At 42.5% G+C, this 26,266-nt stretch overlaps 1 protein-coding gene across 2 annotated transcripts in view; it reads right to left on the reverse strand.

Annotated features, from left to right (window-relative positions):
* The window catches only part of LOC139534114 (TBC1 domain family member 22A-like), a 203,033-nt gene that overhangs the window by 156,787 nt on the left and 19,980 nt on the right, over positions 1 to 26,266 (reverse strand). For both annotated transcript variants that reach the window (XM_071332882.1, XM_071332881.1), the window contains exon 6: positions 11,574 to 11,644. In XM_071332882.1, coding sequence (XP_071188983.1) covers positions 11,574 to 11,644 — 71 coding nt within the window. The remainder of the gene's footprint in view (positions 1 to 11,573; positions 11,645 to 26,266) is intronic.

Genomic DNA, 26,266 nt, shown 5'->3' on the forward strand with positions numbered 1-26,266 from the left:
GGAAGAGAGAAGTTGAGTTGTTGAGAATTGAGAATGACTTCTCACAAGCCCAGCATACACACTAGTCTAGGCTAGACGCACACACACCCAAGCACCCACACACATCGTGGGAACTACGTTAGAGATACAGTAACTTCCAATCACTTTAAATCTGCTCAATGGACTGCGCTCCAGTGGGCCTCACACTGGGCAAATGTAGTGCAAATGTAGTGCACTACTCTATGTAGCGATGAGGGTGCCATTTGGGACACAGCCCATTAGAGCACTGTACTACTGACACACTTCCACTGCATGAGCAAATGTTTCAGTATGCCAGGGGAACTTGAAAGGGAACTGTTCAGGTTGTTGGCCATATGAAGAAAATAATTTCAACCCACATTCAATAACAGATGGGCAGAGATTAATGCAGAGAGGGTTAATGGCCTAACAGTGGCATAACATTGAACACACACACACACACTTCTCCCTCTCCTCCAGTGAGAATGTATCTAGCTACAGTATACACCATATGTCTGGGACAGAAAAGACAAGTCCTGGTGGTGTAGACTAGGCCTATAGTGATTCAGTAATTGATTGCCTGGAAATCTACAGCCCCAGAAAACCATTCATCTCTGGAGCAGTTGAGGCTTGTGCCCATTCTTCACTCCCACGGCCCAACAAAATGGCTCTAACAAGACGTATATGTGCCAGGCAGCCCCCTGAGCACTGGCTGTAAGGGCCATTACCATATATCCATGTAATCACACTGACTTGATAATGTGCTGTAAAGGGAGGGGGTGAGGGTTGGTATTCTATTGTTGGTGACAGAGGAAGGTCAAGTATTTGAAGAGACTCGGAAGTATTATCTGAGTGCTACTGCTGTGAGATATGCAGTGGATAACTAGGTTGGGTGGGGTCAAATCCTTTTGAAAACTCCATTAAATCAGGATGTGAGTGGAAGTTTGATTCATGAATCGAGAGAGGAGAAATGGGTTACTTTATTGATGGAACATGTTAGACTTTCCAGCAGTGGTTGAGTCAGAACATGAATAGGAGTGAGTCAAAAGGACTGTGTCCTTCGAAAGATTGAAACCCCTCCGTCATACAGTACAAGCACAGTTTGAGTGAGTCACACACTGGTTATAGTAATTTGGAGGTGGGCTGGCAGTATGTTTGCTGGATACAGTAGAGAGCACATAAAATATTAGAATTTTCTCCTCTTCACCTACAAAAATATATGTCAACAGTAATAAAATCTTGATCAGCGCGAGCTGTCAGTTCCAAGCAGGTTCAAGAGGATTGCCTCTTCCTTTGGAGTCAGGACTGTCATAGTTGTGAGCAGATGTGCTCTACAGCCAGGCAGGCACACAAACCACAGTTAGGTAAATGAAAGTGTCATTCCTAAAATGAGGTGTCTTCCTGTCCAATTAAAAATCGACCCCTAATCCTACCGTGTAACCCCATTAGTGAAGATGGAAGAGGAGAGTGGTCAAATCCAAGTAAATCTTCATCAAACTGTCTTTTCGAACTATAAAGTGAGAATTTTGTGCTCTTTTTTTTTGTGAGTGTTTGTACATAGCCTTGTAGGTGTTATTTTTGGAGAGGATGTTGTGAGAATAATAGATAAGGCTGTGAGATGAGTGGCTGGAGCACCTTGCTCTGTCTCCCCAGCTGTTGCCAGACTTTACATAATAAAGGGAAGAGAAAGTTTCCTCCACCAAGGTTAATGGAGGGTGAACTGAGGGTCAACAAGGGAGAACACACACACACACACACACACACACACAGCAGAGGGAGGCACTGCACTTTATCAAGGTTTTTATAGGCCTGTAAATGTCTCCTACAGCATGCCAGAGCCAACCGCAGTCTTTAAAACTACACGGTAAGAAGGGGGGTTTATGGTTGTGTTCGGAGGTATCTGTGCCAAGGGTTGGAACTGGTTTCGAGAACAGAACCGAAAACCAGACAATATAATTTTTCAAGAAACGGAAAAGGAACCTGGAACATAAGTGATCCATACTGTTCCGGAACCATTATTTTAAAAGCTTGGGAACCGATTTAACAACGTTATTTTACGTTCCAGGAATATTTTTTTCCTAGTCCCACAACAAAATGCAACAAAGCACCTATGCAAAGCCCTCACTCTGTCACTCAAAAACGTATTCCAGTGTCTGCTTGCAAGCTGAAAATCTTGACATATGCATGTTTAGGCTACCTGCCCCTCGCCCCTCTGAAGCATAGGCTACTGTATTGACGTTTCAAGCTTGATTCAGAAAAGATAGGGCGAGAGATTTTTAATTAGCTAGAGAAGAATGGATTATCATTTTCAATGCTAGTTAAGGATACTATAGGCCTACTGTAGTTATTACGTATCACATCGGACTTATCAACTACAAAAAGGTAAGATGTGGTTTTAATTCTGGTGTCGCTCTACACACACAAGCTCGTTGGCGGGCGTGCTAGCTCAAGCTCGTTGGCGGGCGTGCTAGCTCAAGCTCGTTGGCTTGCTAGCTCAAGCTCGTTGACTTGCTAGCTAGCTCAAGCTCGTTGGCTTGCTAGCTAGCTCAAGCTCGTTGGCTTGCTAGCTAGCTCAAGCTCGTTGGCTTGCTAGCTAGCTCAAGCTCGTTGGCTTGCTAGCTAGCTCAAGCTCGTTGGCTTGCTAGCTAGCTCAAGCTCGTTGGCTTGCTAGCTAGCTCAAGCTCGTTGGCTTGCTAGCTAGCTCAAGCTCGTTGGCTTGCTAGCTAGCTCAAGCTCGTTGGCTTGCTAGCTAGCTCAAGCTCGTTGGCTTGCTAGCTCAAGCTCGTTGGCTTGCTAGCTCAAGCTCGTTGGCTTGCTAGCTCAAGCTCGTTGGCTTGCTAGCTCAAGCTCGTTGGCTTGCTAGCTCAAGCTCGTTGGCTTGCTAGCTCAAGCTCAATGGCTTGCTAGCTCAAGCTCGTTAGCTTGCTAGCTCAAGCTCGTTAGCTTGCTAGCTCAAGCTCGTTAGCTTGCTAGCTCAAGCTCGTTAGCTAACTCAAAGGAAATTCAAAGTTTCTCCATAGAAGCCACTCCTCCTAGGTATAATTCTTTGGACATAATTCAGATAACGCTGGCCATAACAAGATGCCCAGGGCTTCAAGCTGCCTCCTCAACCCTCGCTGGCTCTCTCCCCACCCGCAAAAGTTCAGTCGCATCTTGCGCCATAGGCTACACTTGCCTGTGCATCACGAATGTAAACAAATAGCATGCCTGCTCTATCCACACTGATTGGTTAAGTAATTTAATGCGCTAAATGTTTTTTTTAAATCTATTAAAAAGGGACGATAACCGGTTCAGACCTTTATTTTGCTGGTAGGCAACAGTGGAACAAAACAAAAAAGGTGGTTCTGTTCAGAATGAAACGATTGGAAAATAATTCAGGTTCCAACCCCTGGTTCGTGCATGATACTGCAGTCCACTCTGGGATTCGTTTGAATCGCACAGTGATTGAGCATTCTAACTAACTTCAACAAAACTACCATCCATCCGCCACACTTACAGATGCAATCAAATATATTGGCATAGTTGCACCTTACTATGAAGTGCAATGGAGTAGAATGCTCTATTTTATCTTTTCAAAACTGGTTGAATAGCTATTTTTAACCATGAAGGCACCTGCAACTTACCAGGTGAGAAATTACACAGCAAATGACAATCATTGCCTCCAACCAACTTAATATGAATATTCAATAATATAGTCCTAGCTATTTTTTTACTTTAAAGTGAAAAATCTAAATTCCAGTTTTTTTTCTTAGATCCTGTGCAGTTGTAAGTCAAACAAATTCACTCGCAAACAACGTTTTTTTCAACTTAAAAGAAATAGTGAATAATTCAAGGGTGCCAATATATTTGACTGCATCTGTATTTGTGAAAATTAGAAGAATCAATAGCCTGGGCCCTTGTGAAAGTTTTGGAAGAGGAGAAAGTAAAACTATGAGGTTCTGACAGTCAGTAGGCTACTGTATTACAGCTGGCCAGCCGAGATACATCTAAAGATCCCATTTACTTGCTGGTGATTCCTTTCTCCACTAATCGCTCTGTGAATCAATGGGCTGGCACCTGACACAAACACACACAACCTGTTCTCCCACTGCTCTCCCTCAGGAAAAAAAGAAGCCTATGGAATCAATTTAGGGATTAAATGAAATCTTTATTTTCTAGCGAGGAACTGACAAACCAAAAAAATTCTACTTAGTAGAGCGCTGGAGAGGGTTGCTGAAGTCTGAACAATATGTGTGTGTGCGCAGTAGGTTGTGAGAAGTCAGCAGGATGAAGAGAATTGATTTTGCAGGAAAACAACTGCGCCTCAAAACGGTGACGGCAGCCCCCTCTGCTCCCACAGAGGCCTGACGAGTCATCGCTCTAGTTTAAAGATGATTCCCTGCTGTTTTAATTCGTATGACAAAATCACAGATACACAAACACAGGACTACATGCAGAAAGACACAGAAGAGGGATACCAAGAACACAAGAGCACAGACAGAAACACACATACCACACAGGGGGTTCAATAGCGCGCATCGATGTGGAGCTCTAGCTCTGGGTCTGAGTCAGGATGACAGATGAGCCAGCCATAGGCAGATGAAGGTGAGACATACCAACTTGGCGTAAAACGCCACCCTACCTCAAAATCATTTTATTTTGAGTGATTTCATTTATTTTCTTTACATTTTTAGTTGAGTGGCAACCAGGGAAAGTGTTGGGGGATAAAATGGTGATAGTTTCCGTGAGAAGTACAGGCAGGGGTCATGTTAGCCCAGGTGGCGGGTTACCAAGTTAATGTAGGCCTACCTGTCATATTCACTGTGTTTATGCAAGATTTTTTGGGACATAAAATTCATAAATAGGATGCTAACTAGTTAAAAGATTACATTTCGGATCTAGCTAATGATTAGCCCAATAGGGTAAATGCAAATAGGCAACCCCATGCTTCAGCTTATTTATTTATAGCCACTATGCTGCATCAGTTGGGCTACAGATGATAATGCTTATTGCTAATAGCATACCTGATAATATGGACCATGTTGTACCAAATCATTTTATCAATATGTTAGTCTCATTTCTGGAGGTGGAAATTGTATTTCAGATGGTGCCAATACAATTGTATTTTCATTCATTTTGGAGTAGAAGGTCCTTTTAAAAAGCCACCTGAACTGAGCTTCTCAGTCTTTCTACATAAAAATCACTGGTGTTTTTCCCTCAGAGACCGTTCAGACACACGGGCCGTGATAGCACCTTTCTATCACCTGCTATCTACCCTGTCCTTCATTGGCACCTCCAAAATCAGTGTGCCAGTCTCAGCATGGCAAACACTGAGGCACCAGGGCTTCCTGTAGCCTGAAATGGGACATAGTCCTGGCCTGTAGGGAGAAGTACTCAATGGCATGGTGCCTCTTGCCAGCATTGGGAATTTTGGATGAAAAGCGTGCCCAAATTAAACTGCCTGCTACTCAGCCATAAAAGCTAGAATATGTATATACTTAGTAGATTTGGATAGAAAACACTCTGAAGTTTCTAAAACTATTTGAATGATGTCTGTGAGTATAACAGAACTCATATGGCAGGCAAAAACCTGAAATCTGAGGTTTGTAGTTTTTCAACTCATTGCCTATAGAATACACAGTGTCTATGGGGTCATATTGTACTTCCTAAGGCTTCCACTAGATGTCAACAGTCTTTAGAACCTTGTTTGAGGCTTCTGCTGTGAAGTGGGGGCGAATGAGAGGGGATTGAGTCAGAGGTCTGCCAGAGAGGCATGAGCTGACCACGCGCGTTCACGTGATAGTTAGCTTGCGTTCCATTGCAATTCTACAGACAAAGGAATTCTCCGGTTGGAACATTATTGAAGATTTATGTTAAAAACATCCTAAAGATTGATTCTATACATCGTTTGACATGTTTCTACGGACCGAAACGGAACTTTTTGACTTTTCGTCTGCACCTAGTGATCGCGCCTCATGAATTTTGATTACTGGGCTAAACGCGAGAACAAAAAGGAGGTATTTGGACATAAATTATGGACATTATCAAACAAAACAAACATTTATTGTGGAACTGGGATTCCTGGGAGTGCATTCTGATGAAGATCAAAGGTAAGTGAATATTTATAATGCTATTTCTGACTTCTGTTGACTACACAACATGGCGGATATCTGTTTGGGTTGTGTTGGTCTTTGAGTGCTGTACTCAGATACATGTATGTTTGAGGAATTTTTATTATGGGATTTCCGTTATTTTGAATTTGGCGCCCTGCAGTTTCACTGGCTGTTGATGAGGCGTCCCACATTTAAGCTGGTTATAGCTGCTACTTTTCAGGTTTAGTGGCACTAAGTTGTTTTGAGTGCAGAGATATGATTTCTATATACAGTTTCTACATGGGTCATTGCATATGAAAATCAATTAATGAAAAAATGGCTTTGGAAAAAGGCCCTTGATTTGATATATAATGACCCATAGGCCTATATGCTACAGCTAACATGCTGTGCTGACTATGGGGCCTATATATATATCACATCTGGCCTTGCAGCCACATCAATACCACAAAGCCAGTTAGCTGCTACTTTACCAGCACTTAACATTTAACAATTCCGCTCCATTAGGAAAGTGTACACATTGCCACGGGCGGCTTAGCCATTTTTATCAGCGAAAATCCACTTAATTGACTCCCTCCAGGCACTGGAACCCAAGTGGACGATTCTTCTTTAAAAGCTTCTTATTCATTATTCCAGAAACACTTATTATTTTTCACAGAGCCGGAAGCTGAAGAAGTTCTCTCTGTGTCTTATGGTACAGACAGACAGAGATGAGTCTAAACATAACTGTAGCGTATAGAGATATCACCCAGGGAGCGGTAGAATGATGCGAATATAAAAAGGCTCATTCACTGTTTTCTTACCTTATAATTACCTCCGTTTCCTAATAATGATTGAGACAGTTATGTATAATTTGTGCAGTCAGGTGTTAAAAATGCAACTGGGGGGGATAGTATGGGTGGTGATGCAGCATTAAAATGTATTAACAACCTAGAATGCCTGATTGTCTCTTTCAGAGGAGGTAATACAGCTAGCGCTAACCAGCCTCTGGAAAGGAATAAATTGAATATCCACGGCACGGTCGGGAGCAGAGAAGGTCACAGGGGACGCGCCGAGAGTGAAGTTTTATTATGTGGCTCCAAGTTTATGGAATAGCGGTAGAGGGTGGAGAATAGATTCTCAGAGCCTCTCCTGTCTATCGCAGACTGCATCTTGACAGAGAGGATTTAAAGGTCAGGGGAGTGTTCAGATATCCCAGGATCCTTCAGGAGAGGATAGGGATGGCATGTTGCAGGGATTTGGCATCTCTTTCTGTCTCCGCCCTTTCCATTTTTTTTCAAACCACAAACACTTGCATCTCTCATGTGTCTGTTGTGCAGTATAGGCCTATATTAAACATTTGGTGGGAAGAGTCTGGGGGTCTAAGGGAACCTATCAAATATCCCAGAAAACCAAGCCGTTGAGAGCCAACAGCACAACCTGATAGGGTGATATTGAATTGGGATATTGATGACTAATCTGAATCTGATAGCCATATTGTATCGATGTGCTACCATCATCAGCAAAATAATAGGTGATTCCATTTAGAGGCAAAGCCCAGATAGAGTGCAATGTACTGTAACCCATTACATCCCTAAAGTTTCTAAGACACACCATTTCCTATCCTGCTAAGCATTCGAAATGTAATGAGTACTTTTGGGTGGGAAAACCGGGAAAATGTACGGCGTAAAAAGTACATTCTTTTCTGTAAGAATGTGTTGAAGGAAAAGTAAAAATTGTGAAAAATAAATAGTAAAGTACAGACACCTCAAAAAATAACTTATGTAGTACTTTAAATTATTTTTACTAAAGTACTTTACACCACTGCATCTCAGCCCCTCAGACAGAACTGGGGACCTCTGACACTAATTTGTGTTGACAACTAAATCTTTGCCGTACCCCTAGGCAATTTAATGAGCTATTGTGTCTGTGGGACTACACACAGCAATTAATGTGAAAGTCACACCACTCAAAGTAATGCCCCACACACTGAAGTGATCACCAGACTGAAGTCACTCACTAGTTGGGTCACTGTAAACTGCAACAATAGCTTAATGAGTAAACATTCTGTATCGTGAATACATTATTTGTGCCTGGCAATTAATTTCTAAATGGAGGTAAAGAGCGTTATTAATCTCCATGAATCACAGGGAGAGAGACAGACAAAGAGAGAGACAGACAAAGAGAAAGAGAGAGACAGACAAAGAGAGAGTAGAGAGCGCGCGCGAGAGAGAGAGGAGAGAGACAGAGAGAAGAGAGACAGAGAGGAGAGAGACAGAGAGGAGAGAGACAGAGAGGAGAGAGACAGAGAGGAGAGAGAGCGTGCGAAAGAGAGAGGAGAGAGAGCGTGCGAAAGAGAGAGGAGAGAGAGCGTGCGAAAGAGAGGAGAGAGAGCGTGCGAAAGAGAGGAGAGAGAGCGTGCGAAAGAGAGGAGAGAGAGCGTGCGAGAGAGAGAGAAGAAAGAGAGCACGTGCGAGAGAGAAGAAAGAGAGCACGTGGAAGAGAGAAGAAAGAGAGCACGTGCGAGAGAGAGCGAGCGCGAGAGAGCGAGCGCGAGAGAGCGAGCGCGAGAGAGCGAGCGCGAGAGAAAGAGAGAGCGAGCGCGAGAGAAAGAGAGAGTGAGCGCGAGAGAAAGAGAGAGTGAGCGCGAGAGAAAGAGAGAGCGAGCGCGAGAGAAAGAGAGAGAGAGCGAGAGAGAGAGCGAGAGAGAGACAGCGCCTAGGAGAAAACTGACAAGATGGTTTTAGGGTGTTTTCACACATGGTGCCATTCAGCCAATTTTTGTTAACAAAATGAATGGTCCCTTTCAGACAATTTGTGAACACGCCAAAGGAACTCAAAAGAGCCCCGGAATGTGAACACAAAGCTCCACACGTTCTCTCGTCATTATTCTCGACTCGACTACTGCAACACCGTTTCCCCTGGCATAACCCCTCACAAGAGACGATGATGTACAGGTTCACAGAAGAAACGTGTGCCGTTTTTGAAAATGTATTAGCGATTGTCATGAATGCACAGAAATTCCTAAATATGTGTGGAGTTTTGTACTGACACAATGTTCAGATAATGTTTTTGCAATATGTGATCTATAGAACTTCATAAGCTGTTTATTTGATTGTGAGGTTTGAATAGTGTGAGAAGAGAACATATTTGGTGACAATCACAACATATGGTACAAAATCAATGCTAGCTCTTAAAGGGGCAGTAGCCTACATTGGGTGTTACATTTTCAATTACAGCATTATTTAATTAACTTCTCTAGGGTACGTGAGACATTTTAGGGTACTCTAGGGTACGTGAGACATTGAGACGGTAGCGTCCCACCTCTTCAACAGCCAGTGAAACTGCAGGGCGCCAAATTCAAATACAGAAATACTCATTATAAAAATTCAGAAAACAAAACATATTTTACATAGGTTTAAAGATTAACTTCTTGTGAATCCAACCACGGTGTCAGATTTTTAAAACGCTTTACGGCGAAAGCATACCTTGCGATTATTTGAGAACAGAGCCCAGCAGACAAATCATTACAAACAGTAACCAGCCAAGTAGAAGAGTTACACAAGTCAGAAATAGAGATAAAATGAATCCCTTACCTTTGATGATCTTCATATGGTTGCACTCAGCAGACATTCATTTACTCAATAAATGTTCCTTTTGTTCGATAAAGTCTCTTTATATCCAAAAACCTCAGTTTTGTTCGCGCGTTTTCTTCAGTAATCCACAGGCTCAAACGCAGTCAAAACAGGCAGACAAAAAATCCAAAAAGTATCCATAAAGTTCATAGAAACATGTCAAACGATGTTTATATTCAATCCTCAGGTTGTTTTTAGGCTAAATAATCGATAATACTTCAACCGGACAATAACGTCGTCAATATAAAAGGTAAACAAGAAAGGCACTCTCTCGGTCACGTGCATGAAAAAGCTCTGTGACACTTTAGGGTCCACTCATTCAGACAGCTCTTACTTCCTAATTTTTCAGAATACAAGCCTGAAACAATTTCTAAAGACTGTTGACATCTAGTGGAAGGCATAGGAACTGCAATTTGAGTCCTAAGTCAATGGATACTGTAATGGCATTGAATAGAAAACTACAAAATCAAAATATAATCTACTTCCTGAATGGATTTTTCTCCGCTTGTCACCTGCCAAATCAGTTCTGTTATACTCACAGACACTATTTTAACAGTTTTAAAAACTTTAGAGTGTTTTCTATCCAAATCTACCAGTTATATGCATATCATATCTTCTGGGCCTGAATAGCAGGCAGTTTGATTTGGGCATGCTTTTCATCCAAAATTCCGAATGCTGCCCCCTACCCTAGAGAAGTTAAGCAATAATACGAGGCCACAACAGCCACCAGAGCCATGGTAAAAATGGCATAACACATGGACTCGAGTGTAGAATTGCTTTTATACAACAGGTTACTAGCATTAAAAAGCAAGATTCTTTCCCAAACCATAAATTGTTCAACAAAATGTGATGCTACATTCACTAATGCTAGTTGTCCAAGTGCAATTTTAAGCATTCTCTGGTCGTTAGCTCTATTCATACCGATGTAAAGCAAAGCCATGTAAAGCAAAGCCACCCGAGCGCTGGTTGACATTCCAGAACTTTGCAGGTTGCTATGGCAAAACAAGGGTTGATATGGAGGCTCCTCCCTCCATTGCTAGCTAGCCAACTACAGAGCTAACAATCACTTTAGACTGAAGCTGGAAAGATAGCAAAGTAGCTGGATTTCATTTCACCTGTTTTTTTTTTTATTGACATTTCTTTGTATATATCCATAAAAACTAAGCAGATTCCATGATTTCGATTGGCTGAGAAAAGGTGTCTGTCTCATCCAGACTCCCAACAGGTTCATTATTATAGCACAGTGAAGATCGAATTTCAATATTGCAACAATGTTGCAAATGTCTAGATGCTATTTACAGTGAGGATAAAGTGTATAAGTTGCACGGCTAGGCAGATGAGAAAGTGGATCTGTAAAAGTAGTAGTGCGTTGCTAGGTAACAACATAAACAATGGTACTTTTTATGAATGAGGCCATGTGTATGTTGCCTTGTATATCATGGGCAGGATAGGCTCTAACAATGGGTATTCCTAACCATCTGTAGTATAACTAATCAATAATACATGAGAGGCCATGTGTTCACAGAAGAATGTCATTTGTATCATGGCTGTGATGTGGTCATAGCCGTAAGGCAAAGATCATTAAATTGGGCTGAGTTCGTTTTTTTGGGGGGGGGGGTTCACATATAGTCCTCTTTAATGTGAACTCTGGGGTAAAAACTCAGTTCTCTTTGTATTCACACTGCCCTTGCCTTTGAATGAGGACTCAACTCTTTTGCCAGTTCACTTCACCTATTTTGTGGACCGAGCCCTCTTTGCATTCACATTGTTATATTTAGAAAGGAACCAAGATCTTTTTCCAACATTCACTCAATGCACTCTGGGTTTTTACAAAGTGCAGGACAAGCCATTTCATCAGAACACCCTTACTTACCGAAAGGAGCTTCCACGTGATTGGACGAACCTGGCGCGGAATTCCAGACCAGCTCAACTTTCGTAATTCATCTGAAAGTGGAAAAGACAGAGAATTACATTATGACACTTTCAAAGAATATACAAGACCACTGAGATACTTTGCCTGAAGAAAGCAAAAGAAAAGAGAATAATTAAATGAACACAAATGTCAACAATTCCATATTCCACTACGAAGCCTTAGGATACAGATAAGCCTACAGCATCAGCCTAATGCATTTATCATGTTCGCTTCGGGGGGGGAACATATTTCCTGGAAAGACAGCGACATGCATATTTACTGTACAGCCTATTTCCCCCAAATACTCAGAAATCCCAACACCTACAGAGATCATGATGCCAGAAAATGAACCCAAAACATATGTTCGCTCTAGAGGAAAACATATTTCCTTGAAAGACAACAGCATGCAGATTTCTGAATTGCTGTATATTTTTCCCACATTCCCTGATATCCAACACATACAGGCATTGGGGTGCCAGGAAATGAATTCCAAACCCAAAGATTCTCCTCACTGTCTCTGACTTCCATAACCTTAGAATTTGATGGGTTTAAAGAGGTTTCCCACCACATTGTCAGGAGGCCGGGTTCTGGGGCCCACGAGCGTTAATGTGAATAAATCTCACAGAGAGGTGCAAATTGGACTTTTAAATTGGGAAAGATGAGCTCCCTCTGGGTCTATAAAACCACCCCAAAAAAAATGGTTTATGCTGGATTCTTCACATTGGCTGTGTCCCAATTTGCAACCTATGTAGTGCACTTTTGACCAGGGCCCATTAGTGCACTGGTCAAAAGCAGTGTACTACTGTATATAGGAAATGGGATGCAGCCATGGTTTAACGCTGGATTCTTTCACAATATGTCCACTGCATACTTCAAACTCTGCGAGAGTGGACCGTGCTAAATTGGGCATAAAAACACCCCTATTTGAAGAGGAAAGGTCTTTATTTCCATTTCCTGTTGAGAACATGGACAACTATGCTGCCTACTCTACCCATTGACTACTGTAGATATGATGAATATTATGATAACAAAAAGACTGACTGAGGAAACTGGCTGAGTACATAGCAGAGGAACTTTTACATATTCAGAACAGGACATTCAGAAATGAGCTAGATGGCGTTCCTATCGCAAAATAAAAGGATGACATTGATTGGGGACTTGCTAGCCGAATAGTTTTGCTTTGTACATAACTTTATAGTTCTATGGTTTGTGCACTACTCTACAGAAACCTAAAGAAATCTGACCATGAACAATTTATCTTCACTCGATGAGAGTCCTTGAACATACATGTATGGAGCAGTGAATGCACATGAGGTACAGAGTTACAATTGTTTGCATTAGTCTGTGCACTAAACTATAGGAACCTTTAGATAGAGATATGACATTGAACCATCTCTCAACTCAGAGAGCCCTTGTATATATAAAGAGATATGGAGATCCTATTGAATTGCAGTGAATTCTCAGTATTGCTATAGTTTGCAACAAAATTCAGCTGTGAGAAGATTTTTGTTGGAGTGGATGGAACATCATTTAAATTATTTACGCTCTGCAAATTGAACACAACTAAACCTAAAAATAGATTTTATTTTAAAATAATAATTTCATAGCTTGCTTACATTGACACACGATAATGTCTCTTTTTGTATTCGTGGAAATACTTGGGAATACTTGAGATTTCCTAAACTAAACTACTGGTGATTTTACAGTCTTTTTTTTACCAAAAAGCCCCCCCTCCTCTCCCCAAAAAGCAAAATAAAATCACTGGCGGGACCGTTTTGCTCGCAGGCCAACTATTGCTGACCCCTGCCCTATACAGTACCCTACTTTTAGCCAGAGCCCTATTGGCCATGGTAAAAAGTAGTGGACTATAAAATGGAATACTAGGGTACTTGGGACGCACACAAGACCTTCACCGGTGTCATTCAGCCATAATTCACAAATGGCAATGCATCGAGCCTCGCTTCAGCCTAACTAAAGTTTAGGACTGTATCATTAACATTCCGCTTGCTTATTCCAATCCAAATTCAACAAGAATCTCTTCAGTGTAATTGCATATTGTGCATTGTCTCACTCGTGTTAGGAGAGCGGGGGAAACTGATTTGAGTGTAAATGAGATGACACCGGCAGGCAAAACACCGCTTCCTCTCCCCCTCCCCCACACCACCTCCCCATCCCACCTCCCCATCCATCCCTCCCTCCCACTCTACCTCCCCTTCTCTCTCTCTCCCTCCATCTTTCGAACGCTATCCCTCTCCTTCCATCCCTCCCACTCTACCACCCTCCATGTAAAAACAGAAGCATCTCCGATTTAGGCCTAACCTCGACTCTTGTTCAGATCGCAGGCATGAAATTGGTACAACACAGCAGACATATTGATTAGTTCCAAATTACTTTGCCCGGCAGTTCTAAAACAAACGTAATAGAGTATCGTGTTAGTGACAGATATTGCAATGGGAAATGTTGGCATGTTCTAAACAGGAAGGCCTGGATTAGTCCATTGGCTAAATCAAGTATCCACTTATACAATTACTAATACGTTGTATAGCCTATCACTAATGCTTTGTATACCATCGCCACTTAGGCTTAACAACATTCTGAGCATGTTAGTTTTCATCTATTTATCCTTTTATTTATTATTTTCATTCCCATTGAGATTCAAAACCATTTTCAGGGTCTCCTGAGTGGTGCAGAGATCTAAGGCACTGCATCGCAGTGCTAGCTGTGCCACTAGAGATTCTGGGTTCGAGTCCAGGCTCTGTCGCAGCTGACCGGGAGACCCATGGGACGGTGCACAATTGGCCCAGTGTCGTCTAGGTAAGGGGAGGGTTTGGCCGGCAGGGATGTCCTTGTCCCATCGCGCACTAGTGACTCCTGTGGCGGGCCGTGTGCAGTGCATGCTGACACGGTCGCCAGGCGTACGGTGTTTCCTCCGACACATTGGTGTGGCTGGCTTCCGGGTTAAGTGGGCATTGTGTCAAGAAGCAGTGTGGCTTGGTTGGGTTGTGTTTCAGTGGACGCACGGCTCTCGACCATCGCCTCTCCCGAGTCCATACAGGAGTTGCAGCAATGAGACAAGACTGTAACTACCAATTGGATACCATGAAATTGGAGAGAAAACGGAGTAAAAAAAAAAAAAGAGAGCAAGAAATCAAGCATTTATTAGATATACACCATATAAATTCTACAACACAGTGACGGTAGGCATAGGATAAAGGCTAGCCTATAGAACATAGCAATTGTTCCATATTTCCTCTCCGTATCTCCATGGTCTCTACTGACATGCATAGATTCTATAGTGAATCACAGCCCACAGAACACTATGGTCGCGTCCCAATAATACCGCCTTCCTCCTGAAGTGTGCAATCGTAACTGACATTAATCTCACAGTGGGGAGAGAGAGTCGTACACAGCCTTACACACTTTCTCTCCTCGGCGCTGATGACCTCCAAAGACGACCGTTCTCATGGCCATACGTGCAAGGCTTCTGTGTTTGGGAAGGCTGGAGGCCAGACATTTACCTGGCACCAGCTGGCCAGCAGTGTGAGAGCATCTGCCTGCTGCAGCCATACATCACAGAAGGAATATCACCGAACATGATGGAACACACCCTTTGTGCTCGCTGCATTTTAAAACACTACTCGAAACTGACAAAGATGGCCGCAGCTGGAAAAATCAGGATTAGGTCAAAAGTACTGCGCTACATGGGTCCCTCTGATTGAAAGTAGTGCACTAATGGTTGAAAATGAGTGCACTATAAAGGTTATAGAATGTTATTTTAGATGCGGTCTGCATGTCCCTTTAACATCCTCTCCCTAGCTGACTCAGTCAGCTAACTGATGAGGAAATTCCATCCGGAGCTCCTGCTACATGGAGAAGGAAACAACACGACCTTGCTCAGTTTCGTAGAGCCAGGTCTTAAAATTGCAAATGCTGCTTCATTACTGGCCGGAGCTGTCATGTTTCTCAGAAAACACGGCTTTTTCAAGAATATATCACATGTTCATTAGAATAAAAAAGCAAAGCCTGAAACACTAGTTGAACAAGGTCCCTGGGGATGTGGACCTAGAACTAAATCAAATCAGAAGACGCAGAGCCCTGTGTGAGATTATGAGGGAAAGCACAGTGTGAAGCACGTCAGTCAGCATTGTGATTGTGTCTGAGCTATGAGGCTAATCTAAGAGAAACAGAGGAAAGGTGTATCCTGGACAGGGTGATACAGGCCAAGTCAAATGAAAATGCCAGCACAGACTACTAATGACAAATAGAATATACTGTAGGCCTATTTCTTCTAAAGAGAGGGGGGGGGGGGGGGGGGGTGACTCGTCAGGCTTCGACCCCTGGAATCACAAACACACATAGCTAAGACATGGAAAATGTGTAGAATTGCAGGAAATAACCTTTAAAAACAGCAAAACAATACTCTGCCCCATGCAAAATGTGTAAAATCTCTGCCAAAAAGAGGGGTGTAGAATTGCAGAATAAAATTAGCTTTAAAACAACCACCACTGGCCATGCCCCCCCCTACTAACATTTCCACCGCTGCTGAAAAATCCTAGGGGAAACACTGTTATGTCATAGACTCTCTCTCTCCCTGAGACCACTTCCTATCCTATCCCAGTCCTTAGACTACGAGGTTAATGGTTTATTCATGAGCTCACACCGGATAGGTCTTGGCTACAGTACAGTTTCACTTGTGGCCACGCCGGTACTTTGTAACATCGTGTACCTCCCGTTTAAGCATTGTAACAACTGTATCCCTATGGGTGAAGTTGAAGTAATGGATGCTAAATACCTTCAAAATATGGCCATGTTTATAACGTACTGTACAATCCCAACACAGATTGTGTCGTTTCATTCTCCAGCTGGAGAGTCAAGTGCTTGGATTTGAGTCCAAATCATGTGTGTGTGTGCTTGTGCGTGAAAGAGAGGAATAAAAAAATATACAGAGAAAAGGCAAGACAGGCCATTTATCAGGAAAGATGAGAGCTGTCAGTCTGTGTGCTGACTGAGTGAGGTAGTCAGTTGGGAAGCCGGAGCCATGCACTATTCAAACACTACTCAGACGGAGAGGGGGCAGTGGGGCGGACAGACAGCCAAGAGGTCCTCACACACAGCTCACATGCACAGACTCACAGACAACCAAAAATCACAGAAAACACCCATCAATAAACAAACACCTCACTCAACTTCTTCTGGCTGACTCCCCTGCTGCCACGAATCCACTACAGCCCACTATTTTCAACAAATACCAAAACGTAGCCCTCTTTTGAATAAAAGCATGTCAACAACACAAAACAAACACTTACATACTAAAGTGATACGCTATAATATCAGACAGCGACAGCAGATCCCGTAGGCCTATTTCTATCACGGCCGACAACAACCCAATAAAGAAAAATCCCCAGCAACATCCCAATACACTCCGATGTAAGGCCTGTGTAGGCCTGTAAAACTAAGGCGGACAGGCTACAATCTCAGTGGCAGGCAGATCCCCTTTTCTTCAAACGCAGGGGCCCAAGACAACATCCCCAGCAGATAAACTAGGGCCTACCTCCACATCATCACTATCATGGCTAAAAGGGATGTCATCCGGCCTGACGCATTTATGCGGCGCTGTAAAAGTTTTAGCTGATGCTCTAAACCTTAAGCACTATGTCTGTCTGTGTGAGAGGCAGAGTACAGTGCTGTTAACTCAGGTAAAGGACGAAGAGACAAGCAGCTGGTGGCGACAGGCTCGTGAACTAATAGGAGTCTTGTAAAAAGACACTCCTCCGTATTACCACCTGGATTCTGGACGATGGAATGTAGTCTACATCCCAAATGGTACCCTACTCTCTATAAAGTGCACTACTTTTGACCCAAGCATGTATAGCACATTAGGCCTATATAGGGTACAGGGTTCCATTTGTGACGCAGACATGGTGAGATACAGTACAGATGACTGGGGAGTGAATGGTACAGTAAGGACCCTGTCAACTCCCCCCTAGCCCGGCCTCTCAAAGTCACTGCAGAGAGAGGTGGTCGGCTTCTTAAACTGATTGCATTATAAATTCCCCTACTTCTTATAAATGATCCTACTTCTCTCGTGATGTTAACAATGTACAATATTCTAATTTCAGATGACACTTTTAAAAACCAACTTTTTTGAACTTCTCCCTAGTCTCTAAACTGTGTGTGATGCCAGCTTTTTAATGAGGTTGAGTAAAATAAAATGTTTTAGTGTCAGTTTTGAGGAAGCCACCAGATCTCTATATTGGTTGTGATTTGGCTCATGAGGAGTTCACAGTCATAGTCTTTGTTCTACTATGGGAAGACCAAGTTCTGCATGGCTTTCATTGAACCACACTGTAATCTAGTGAGTCACACTTTTTCACTTTTTCCACATTTTGTCACGTTACAGCTTTATTCTAAAATTGATTAAAATTGGGGGTTTTCCTCATCAATCTACACACAATACCCCATAACGACAAAGCAAAAACAGGATTTTAGACATTTTTGCTTATTTATACCAAATAAAACACTTAAAAATCACATTTACGTAAGTATTCAGACCCTTTACTCAGTACTTTTGACAGCGAGTACAGCCTCGAGCCTTCTTAGGTATGACGCTACAAGCTTGGCACACCAGCTATTTTCAGGTCTCTCCAGAGATATTCTATTGGGTTCAAGTCCGGGCTCTGGCTGGGCCACTCAAGGACATTCAGAGACTTGTTTCGAAGCCACTCCTGCGTTGTCGTGTCTGTGTGCTTAGGGTCGTTGTCCTGTTGGAAGGTGAACCTTTTCCTCAGTCTGAGGTCCTGAGCGCTCTAGAGCAGGTTTGCATCAAGGAACTCTCTGTACTTTTCTTCGTTCATTTCTTCCTCTATCCTGACTAGACTCCCAGTCCCTGCAGCTGAAAAACATCCCCACAGCATGATGCTGCCACCACCATGCTTCACCGTAGGGATGGTGCAACGTTTCCTCCAGAACTGACGCTTGGCATTCAGGCCAAAGAGTTCAATGTTGGTTTCATCAGACCAGAGAAATCTGTTTCTCATGGTCTGAGAGTCCTTTAGGTGCCTTTTGGCAAACTCCAAGCGGGATGTCATGTGCTTTTTACTAAGGAGTGGCTTCCATCTGGCCACTCTACCATAAAGTCCTGATTGGTGGAGTGCTGCAGAGATGGTTGTCCTTCTGGAAGGTTATCCCATCTCCACAGCGGTACTCTGGAGCTCTGTCAGGGTGATCATCGGGTTCTAGGTCACCTCCCTGACCAAGGGCCTTCTCCCCCGATTGCTCAGTTAGGCCGGGTGGCCAGCTCTAGGAAGAGTCTTGGTGGTTAAAAATGTATTCCATTTAAGAATGATGGAGGCCACTGTGTTCTTGGGGACCTTCAATGCTGCAGAAATGTTTTGGTACCCTTCCCCAGATCCTTCCCCAATCCTGTCTCTGAGCTCTAGGACAATTCCTTCGACCTCATGGCTTGGTTTTTGCTTTGACATGCACTGTCAACTGTGGAACCTTATATAGACAGGTGTGTGCCTTTCCAAATCATGTCCAATCAATTGAATTTACCACAGGTGGACTCCAATCAAGTTGTAGAAACATCTCAAGGATGATCAATGGAAACAGGATGCACTGGAGCTCAATTTGGAGACTCATAGCTGAGGGTCTGAATACTTTTGCAAATAAGGTATTTTTGTTTTTTATTTGTATCAAATTTCTTAACATTATTAAAAACCTGTTTTCACTTTGTCATTATGGGGTATTGTGTGTAGAATGATGAGAGGCAAAGTATTTAATACATTTTAGAATAAGGCTGTAACGTAACAAAAATGTGGAAAAAGTCAAATGGTCTGAATACTTTCCGAATGCACTGTATATTATGACGACTGGTTTTCATGCAAACTTTTTAATTGAGAGATACTGCACCAAACATCTTAGTTAGATGTAAAATTGTGCGACTAATATCTGCTCGGCTAAAATGTAAAAAGAGTAATCGAGAGGATTCTTAGATTAATTCAGACTATTTTGAGGAAGTGTATGTATACAGTGTCTCAAAATGGACAAACAGCACTATTTCCGCTTTTTCTCGTTTTTCAAGCGAAGGTCTTTTAAGGTAGTATGCGAGCACACTCGTTCGGTTCGCCAATTGGCGGCAGCCAAATTGAAGCAGCCAGTGAGTACTGCATGAATTCAACTGGGGAAAAACTCCATCGTTGGTGGCCAGAGGCCTTTCAAGTCTGGATTCCTCCAATTTGGGGATGAAAAGCTGTTGATAAAGTCGAAAGCACACAAACACACTTTGACACTAAAAGCAACTCAAGTTGGTGCTCTACAGCAGTTAGGAACTTAGGCCTACTTCAGAGTAGCCTTAACATATTACTGGCCTGGACAGGCAAAAACAACTTGTATTGGTTACCATACACCTGACTTTGTGTGCTAAGTAATAACGCACAAAGGAATTAGCAATCAGAAGAGGGAGACAACTGGCACTTGAGGGCCTGCCTGGTGAGACCTGCTACAGTTGAGCAGCTTTTGGCCTAGGGCATCGCCATGAGAGACATAATCATCACAGTACTTGTCATTTAGCCTCTGGTCTTAAATGAACACCGAGGTCTGTGAAATACTGTACCACACCAGACAGAAACTTGAGCTACTATAGTGGTTCAACTTTCCAAAATGGAGATGCTGTTCATGTTTTTGAGGGATGAGTGTCTTGCGCTCCTACTCTACGGTCCAATCTCCAGGGTATTCATCATTGGATGAGCTCGTCCTAATAGACAACTTAACTAGCCATCTAGTGCTTTACCTGGAAAATCTCCTCTCGACTAAACCCAAAGACTTTTTCCTAGATAAGTATGATCCTCCAAAATATGGTTGATCATACTTTCATCCAATTTTCATACACACTGGAGAAATACAGATTTTCCAGCACAGATTTTCAACAAAATGTCAGAATTGAGTTCAATTGAATTAGATGCCCACTTTGAGTTCTGATGTCAACTGAGGGCACACAGTCTGAATGTATTATAATGTTTTATATAAACTGCCTTAATTAATTGTAATTGTAAATAATTGTATAAACTGCCTTAAATTTGCTGGAACCCAGGAAGAGTAGCTTCTGCCTTGACAGCAGCTAATGGGGATCCACAATAAACACAAATACAAATGTTTCAGTCAGAAGGCAGGGAGGGGCAGAACTAGCCTAACTTTCCTCTTTCAAAGCGGATATATTTTATCCCCAAAAAAAGGAGGTTAGATTAAGATCATGATTCATGTCTGTGTCTGGAATGGCAGCCTATTTGGCATAGGCCTATATTGCACAACTTTTGACCAGCTGCCATTTCAGACGCATCCCATGCACAGTATCTTTATCAGTTATCAACCCGTGCTTAACTAGACCCCTGCCTGAGGACAGGGAGGTTCAGTTGGGTAAACTTCAAAGCAGGATCAATGAGTTAGCCAGCTATCTTTGATTAGAAAGCTAAACTTAGATATGCGTTTTAAAGCCGTTGAGTCAATTAGTCCAGGGGTTCCCAACCTTTTTTCCCCAGGGGCCCCTTTTCCATTTTTGAAAAATGTCACGCCCTCAGCTTTTGTATTATTATTGTTTATTGAGATAGCCTTTAGTAAAAATACCATCAGCTTGATTGTTTCATTTGAGGGACGTAGGAAATGTTTCTTTTGAAGCTAATTTAATGCAATTCTACATAGCCTACCTAAAATAAATCATGAGTCTGGTTAGACTATCATAATTATAATTATAATGGATAAGAAAAATAAAGTGCAGACCAGATTTAACCAAATTTTATTCCGCTATCAAATATGTTTTATGATCATTTATATTAACCCTCAATTTAATTATACATTATGTTTTACAGAAATTGACTAGATGAATTGATAGCGACAGAGTCACACATTGTATAACATTACTTCCCAAGCAAAGTCAATTTGTTTTTACTCCTCCACTTTAGAAGGTCGTATCTCAGATTCTGAATGTCAGAGACAAATCAAAAGATATTCCCATGTGCAGAGTCCCGTTTTCCTCATGCAAATCAAGGAAGGCCCCGCACCTACCCACAAAACGTTGGTGCCCCCTAGGTTGGGAACCCCTGAATTAGACCATGCCCACCCATTTCAAGCTTATATTTCCAAAACAAAATCTAAATATTTAGTTAGCTTGCTAACCCATGGACTTTGCTTTGTAGTATACCCCTCTGGTTCAGCTGAAACCTAGCCTGGTGACTTCTGTGACCTCATTGGGTCCCAAAATCAGGCTATTTTCAATGCGAACTTTGCATACAACCTATTATGTAAAACACAGGGTACATACACATTTTGACAGATTGAATTTCATGACTTTTTCATTATTTTTAACCAACTTTCCAAGACCAACAATTGGAGGCATCTCTATGTAGGTATACATATTTTTTTTTTTTTTTTTTTTAACAGACGCTCTTATCCAGAGTGAATTACAGTAGTGAGTGCATACATGTTCATACTTTTTTCGTACCCACAACCCTGGCGTTTGCATAAATGTGGTATCGACACTGGGAGGCTAATCTCTGATCACATGTAGCCTACTGTCGTTGTGCAAGGCACTTAACCCCCCCCCCCCCACAAACTAAAATACATGTTAGGCAACTGTATAAAACCCTTGGCCTGGAAAGCTACTGGGTGTGCAGGCTTTTGATCCAGCCCTGCTCAAACGTCAGAGTCAGTTTATCAAGGTCAGGTTGAGCAACTCCTTTCTAAAATGTGGTTTGTTAAGAGGGGGACTGGAACAAAAGCCTGCATACCCAATAGCTCTCCTGGAGGATGGTTGACCACCCTTGATGTAAAACATTGTAACATTTTATAAAATAATTCAATATGTGAGGCGGCCAACGAGAACCCTTCGGATGTCGCACCAACTCTGTTGGGGGAAGAACCCAAAATGCAACAAAAATCTGATTGATCGTTTTTGACACTTTAAACCATTTACTTTATTGTAATGTAAAAATGTTGTTTGATAACTTAAGGAAAATAGTAGATTTTCAAGGTTTTTCTATATTAGCCAGCATGCCCAATTTGAAAACGCTAGCTCCAACTTTGAAAAGTGTTGCAGATGACTTGGCCCATTCAAGATAACGTGCAACAGATCAATGAAATCAGACTGGTTAAGACACAGAATAATTAGCTAGCTAGTTAGTAATGTAGTAGTATAAAGTTGTCATTTACATTCAACAATGTAGTTATGAATAGAAGTGGGTCAGATTTTCATTTTGCCTACAAGTAGCACCTTGTGCTGGGGACAATAAAAGGCTACTCTAAAATGTCCAGTTTTGTCACAACACAAAGCCAGTTTTGACAGAGCGTGCAATTGGCATGCTGACTGAAAGAATGTCCACCCGAGTTGTTGCAAGATAATTGAATGTTCATTTCTCTACCATAAGTGGCAGTAAGTCCAACCGGCCTCACAACCGCAGACCACGTGTAACCACGCCAGCCCAGGAGCTCCAAATCCGGCTTCTTCACCTGCGGGATCGTCTGAGACCAGCCACCCGGACAGCTGATGAAACTGAGGAGTATTTCAGTCTGTAATAAAGCCTTTTGTGGAGAAAAACAAATTCTGATTGGCTGGGCCTGGCTCCTGACCGGGTGGGCCTATGCACTCCCAGGCCCACCCATGGCTGTGCCCCTGCCTAGTCATGTGAACTCCATAGATTAGGGCCAAATGTATTTATTTCAATTGACTGATTTCCTTATATGAACTGTAAAAGTAAAACATTTGAAATTGTTGTTTATATTTTTGTTCAGTATATATCAAAAATCAAACGACTATGTTAGGCTACAAATCGTTTTATACAGCTGAATTAAGTCCACACAGTTTTTCAGGAAATATATACTGTATTTTCTAGATTAGTCATATTTATCTTAGAAGTATTTACATTTACATTTAAGTCATTTAGCAGACGCTCTTATCCAGAGCGACTTACAAATTGGTACTTTGCAAATATTAAGTTGCAATGTCCCATACATTGGATGCCCAAATCAACTGGAAGTATTGCAGCCACATAATCCTAAATAAATGTTACATCTAATCTCTTTAGAAAGAGGGAGAGACATAGACAGGTGACATAGCGAGAATGAGAGCGAGAGAGAGACAGCAAAAGGGAGAGAAAAGGGGAGACAGAGTTCAAATGAAAGAGATGAGAGGCTGTGAATGAGATCCATTCATATTCTCACTCTCAGTGATGATAAATGGGTTTGGCCTGCTCTTGCCATGGTCTATGTGGCCTTAGTGCTGTAAAGCCTGCTCTGTTCCGCTCTATCAGCCTGCCTACCTCTGCCAGGTTCACTGCTCTGTCTGGAGAAACCCAGAAATCCTGACATAGACAGACTGCACTAGTGCTCAAAATCAAAACACACCCACCCACAAACACAGATGGCTGATGATTGCTTGAATTAGATACAAAAACTAAATATTGCAATATTGCAAACTAAAGTACCTGATTGTCACAAAGATTTTGAAAAGAAAATTAGGAGCATGGGAACTGGGAATGACAGGAAAAATAATGATTCCTTTTTTTAGGCCTAAGGGTTTCAGCCTCGTTCTCTCCCATGCCTCATCTACTAATCGTTAAACAGGTGAGAGTGGAGCAGTCAGTCAGTTGTTTACACACACACACAACTCTGGAGACAAATCACAAGATGGAGGGCTAGACCCACAAACGAGGCTGCAATCCATCAGGCTGAAGAAAGAAAGAAGCGCACGCACACACCTTCCCTGACACACACACACACACACTTCCCCCAACATCAAGGACAAGAGTCATAGCAGTCGTTCTACACTAGAGGGAAGAGTCTCCCCCGATAGATAGCTGTGTGATTGAGAAAGGGATGAGGAGATGAGGTTTGAGCGAGAAGAGAAAGAGCGACAGTGGGTGAGAGAGGGAGGTTTAAGCGAGCGCCGTTGGTGGTGAAAGGACTCATCAATGGCTATGTGGTGCTACAGACGCTGTGTTGTCACAGAGGGGAGACCAGGACAAAAATCAGGTCGGCCACCTCAACCACAGGACAACACAACCATCCATCTCTATCAACACCTCTCTCTCTGTCTGTTCACTCGCTCCCTATAGGCTCTCTTTCTCTCCGTCAATCGATCCATCTCCCTCTCTCTCCGTCTCTTAATTATGGCCTCTGAATTAAGTTCATCGCTGGCACCATGTGTCTGGCTAGTATAAGAATATTTTGAAGATAAATACACAACGCAGAGAATGAAAGGACGAGAGTACTATAAACTAAATATAACACTAATGGTCAATAGGGAATTGTCAATGTAAATAGGAGTTGGTTTTCAGTTCTAAACAGCTGTTTAGAATCTGTGGAATGTCACTCCTGAACTCAGAGCTACGTTCTGTACATTGAGTCTGGAGCAGGATACTGGTTACCTGGCCATTGGCACAGTGGTACTGCAAGGACTTCTGATTGGTCAACCCCAGGCTAAGCTGGGGAGCTATAAATGGCATTCTGTTCCTTCGTTCGGTGGAGAATAGCTGAGAGGGGAGACTGAACATCTACCTCCCAGCATAACATCTTGACTTGTCCTTTTCAAATAAACCTATTTTCCTCCCCCCGATTTGCTTTGGAGTTTGTGTTATTGAAGAATAACATAAATTGTTAACACTTCGTGCCGTGAGGTCAGGGCTTTCTGATGACCACTCCAACACCTTGACTTTGTTGTCCTTAAGCCATTTTGCCACAACTTTGGAACTTGGGGTCATTGTCCATTTGGAAGACCGATTTGCGACCAAGCTTTAACTTCCTGACTTATGTCTTGAGATGTTGCTTCAATATATCCACATCATTTTCCATCCTCATGATGCCATCTATTTTGTGAAGTGCACCAGTCCCTCCTGCAGCAAAGCACCCCCACAACATGATGCTGCCACACCTGTGCTTCATGGTTGGGATGGTGTTTTTCGGCTTGCAAGCCTCCCCCTTTTTTCATCCAAACATAACGATAGTCATTGTGGCCAAACAGTTCTATTTGTGTTTCATCAGACCAGAGGACATTTCTCCAAAAAGTACGATCTTTGTCCCCATATGCAGTTGCAAACCGTAGTCTGGCTTTTTTATGGCGGTTTTGGAGCAGTGGCTTCTTCCTTGCTGAGCGGCCTTTCAGGTTATGTCGATATAGGACTCGTTTTACTGTGGATATAGATACTTTTGTACCCGTTTCCTCCAGCATCTTCACAGGGTCCTTTGCTGTTGTTCTGGGATTGATTTGCACTTTTCGCACCAAAGTACTTTCATCTCTAGGAAACAGAACTTGTCTCCTTCCTGAGCGGTATGACAGCTGCGTGGTCCCATGGTGTTTATACTTGCGTACTATTGTTTGTACAGATGAACGTGGTACCTTCAGGAGTTTGGAAATTGCTCCCAAGGATGAACCAGACTTGTGGAGGTCTACAATTTTCTTTCTGAGGTCTTGGCTGATTTCTTTTGATTTTCCCATGATGTCAAGCAAAGAGGCACTGAGTTTGAAGGTAGGCCTTGAAATACATCCACAGGTACACCTCCAATTGACTCAAATGATGTCAATTAGCCTATCAGAAGCTTCTAAAGCCATGTCATAATTTTCTGGAATTTTCCAAGCTGTTTAAAGGCACAGTCAACTTAGTGTATGT

Source organism: Salvelinus alpinus, chromosome 11, assembly GCF_045679555.1.
Source record: "Salvelinus alpinus chromosome 11, SLU_Salpinus.1, whole genome shotgun sequence".
In the NCBI taxonomy this organism is placed as follows: Eukaryota; Metazoa; Chordata; class Actinopteri; order Salmoniformes; family Salmonidae; genus Salvelinus; species Salvelinus alpinus.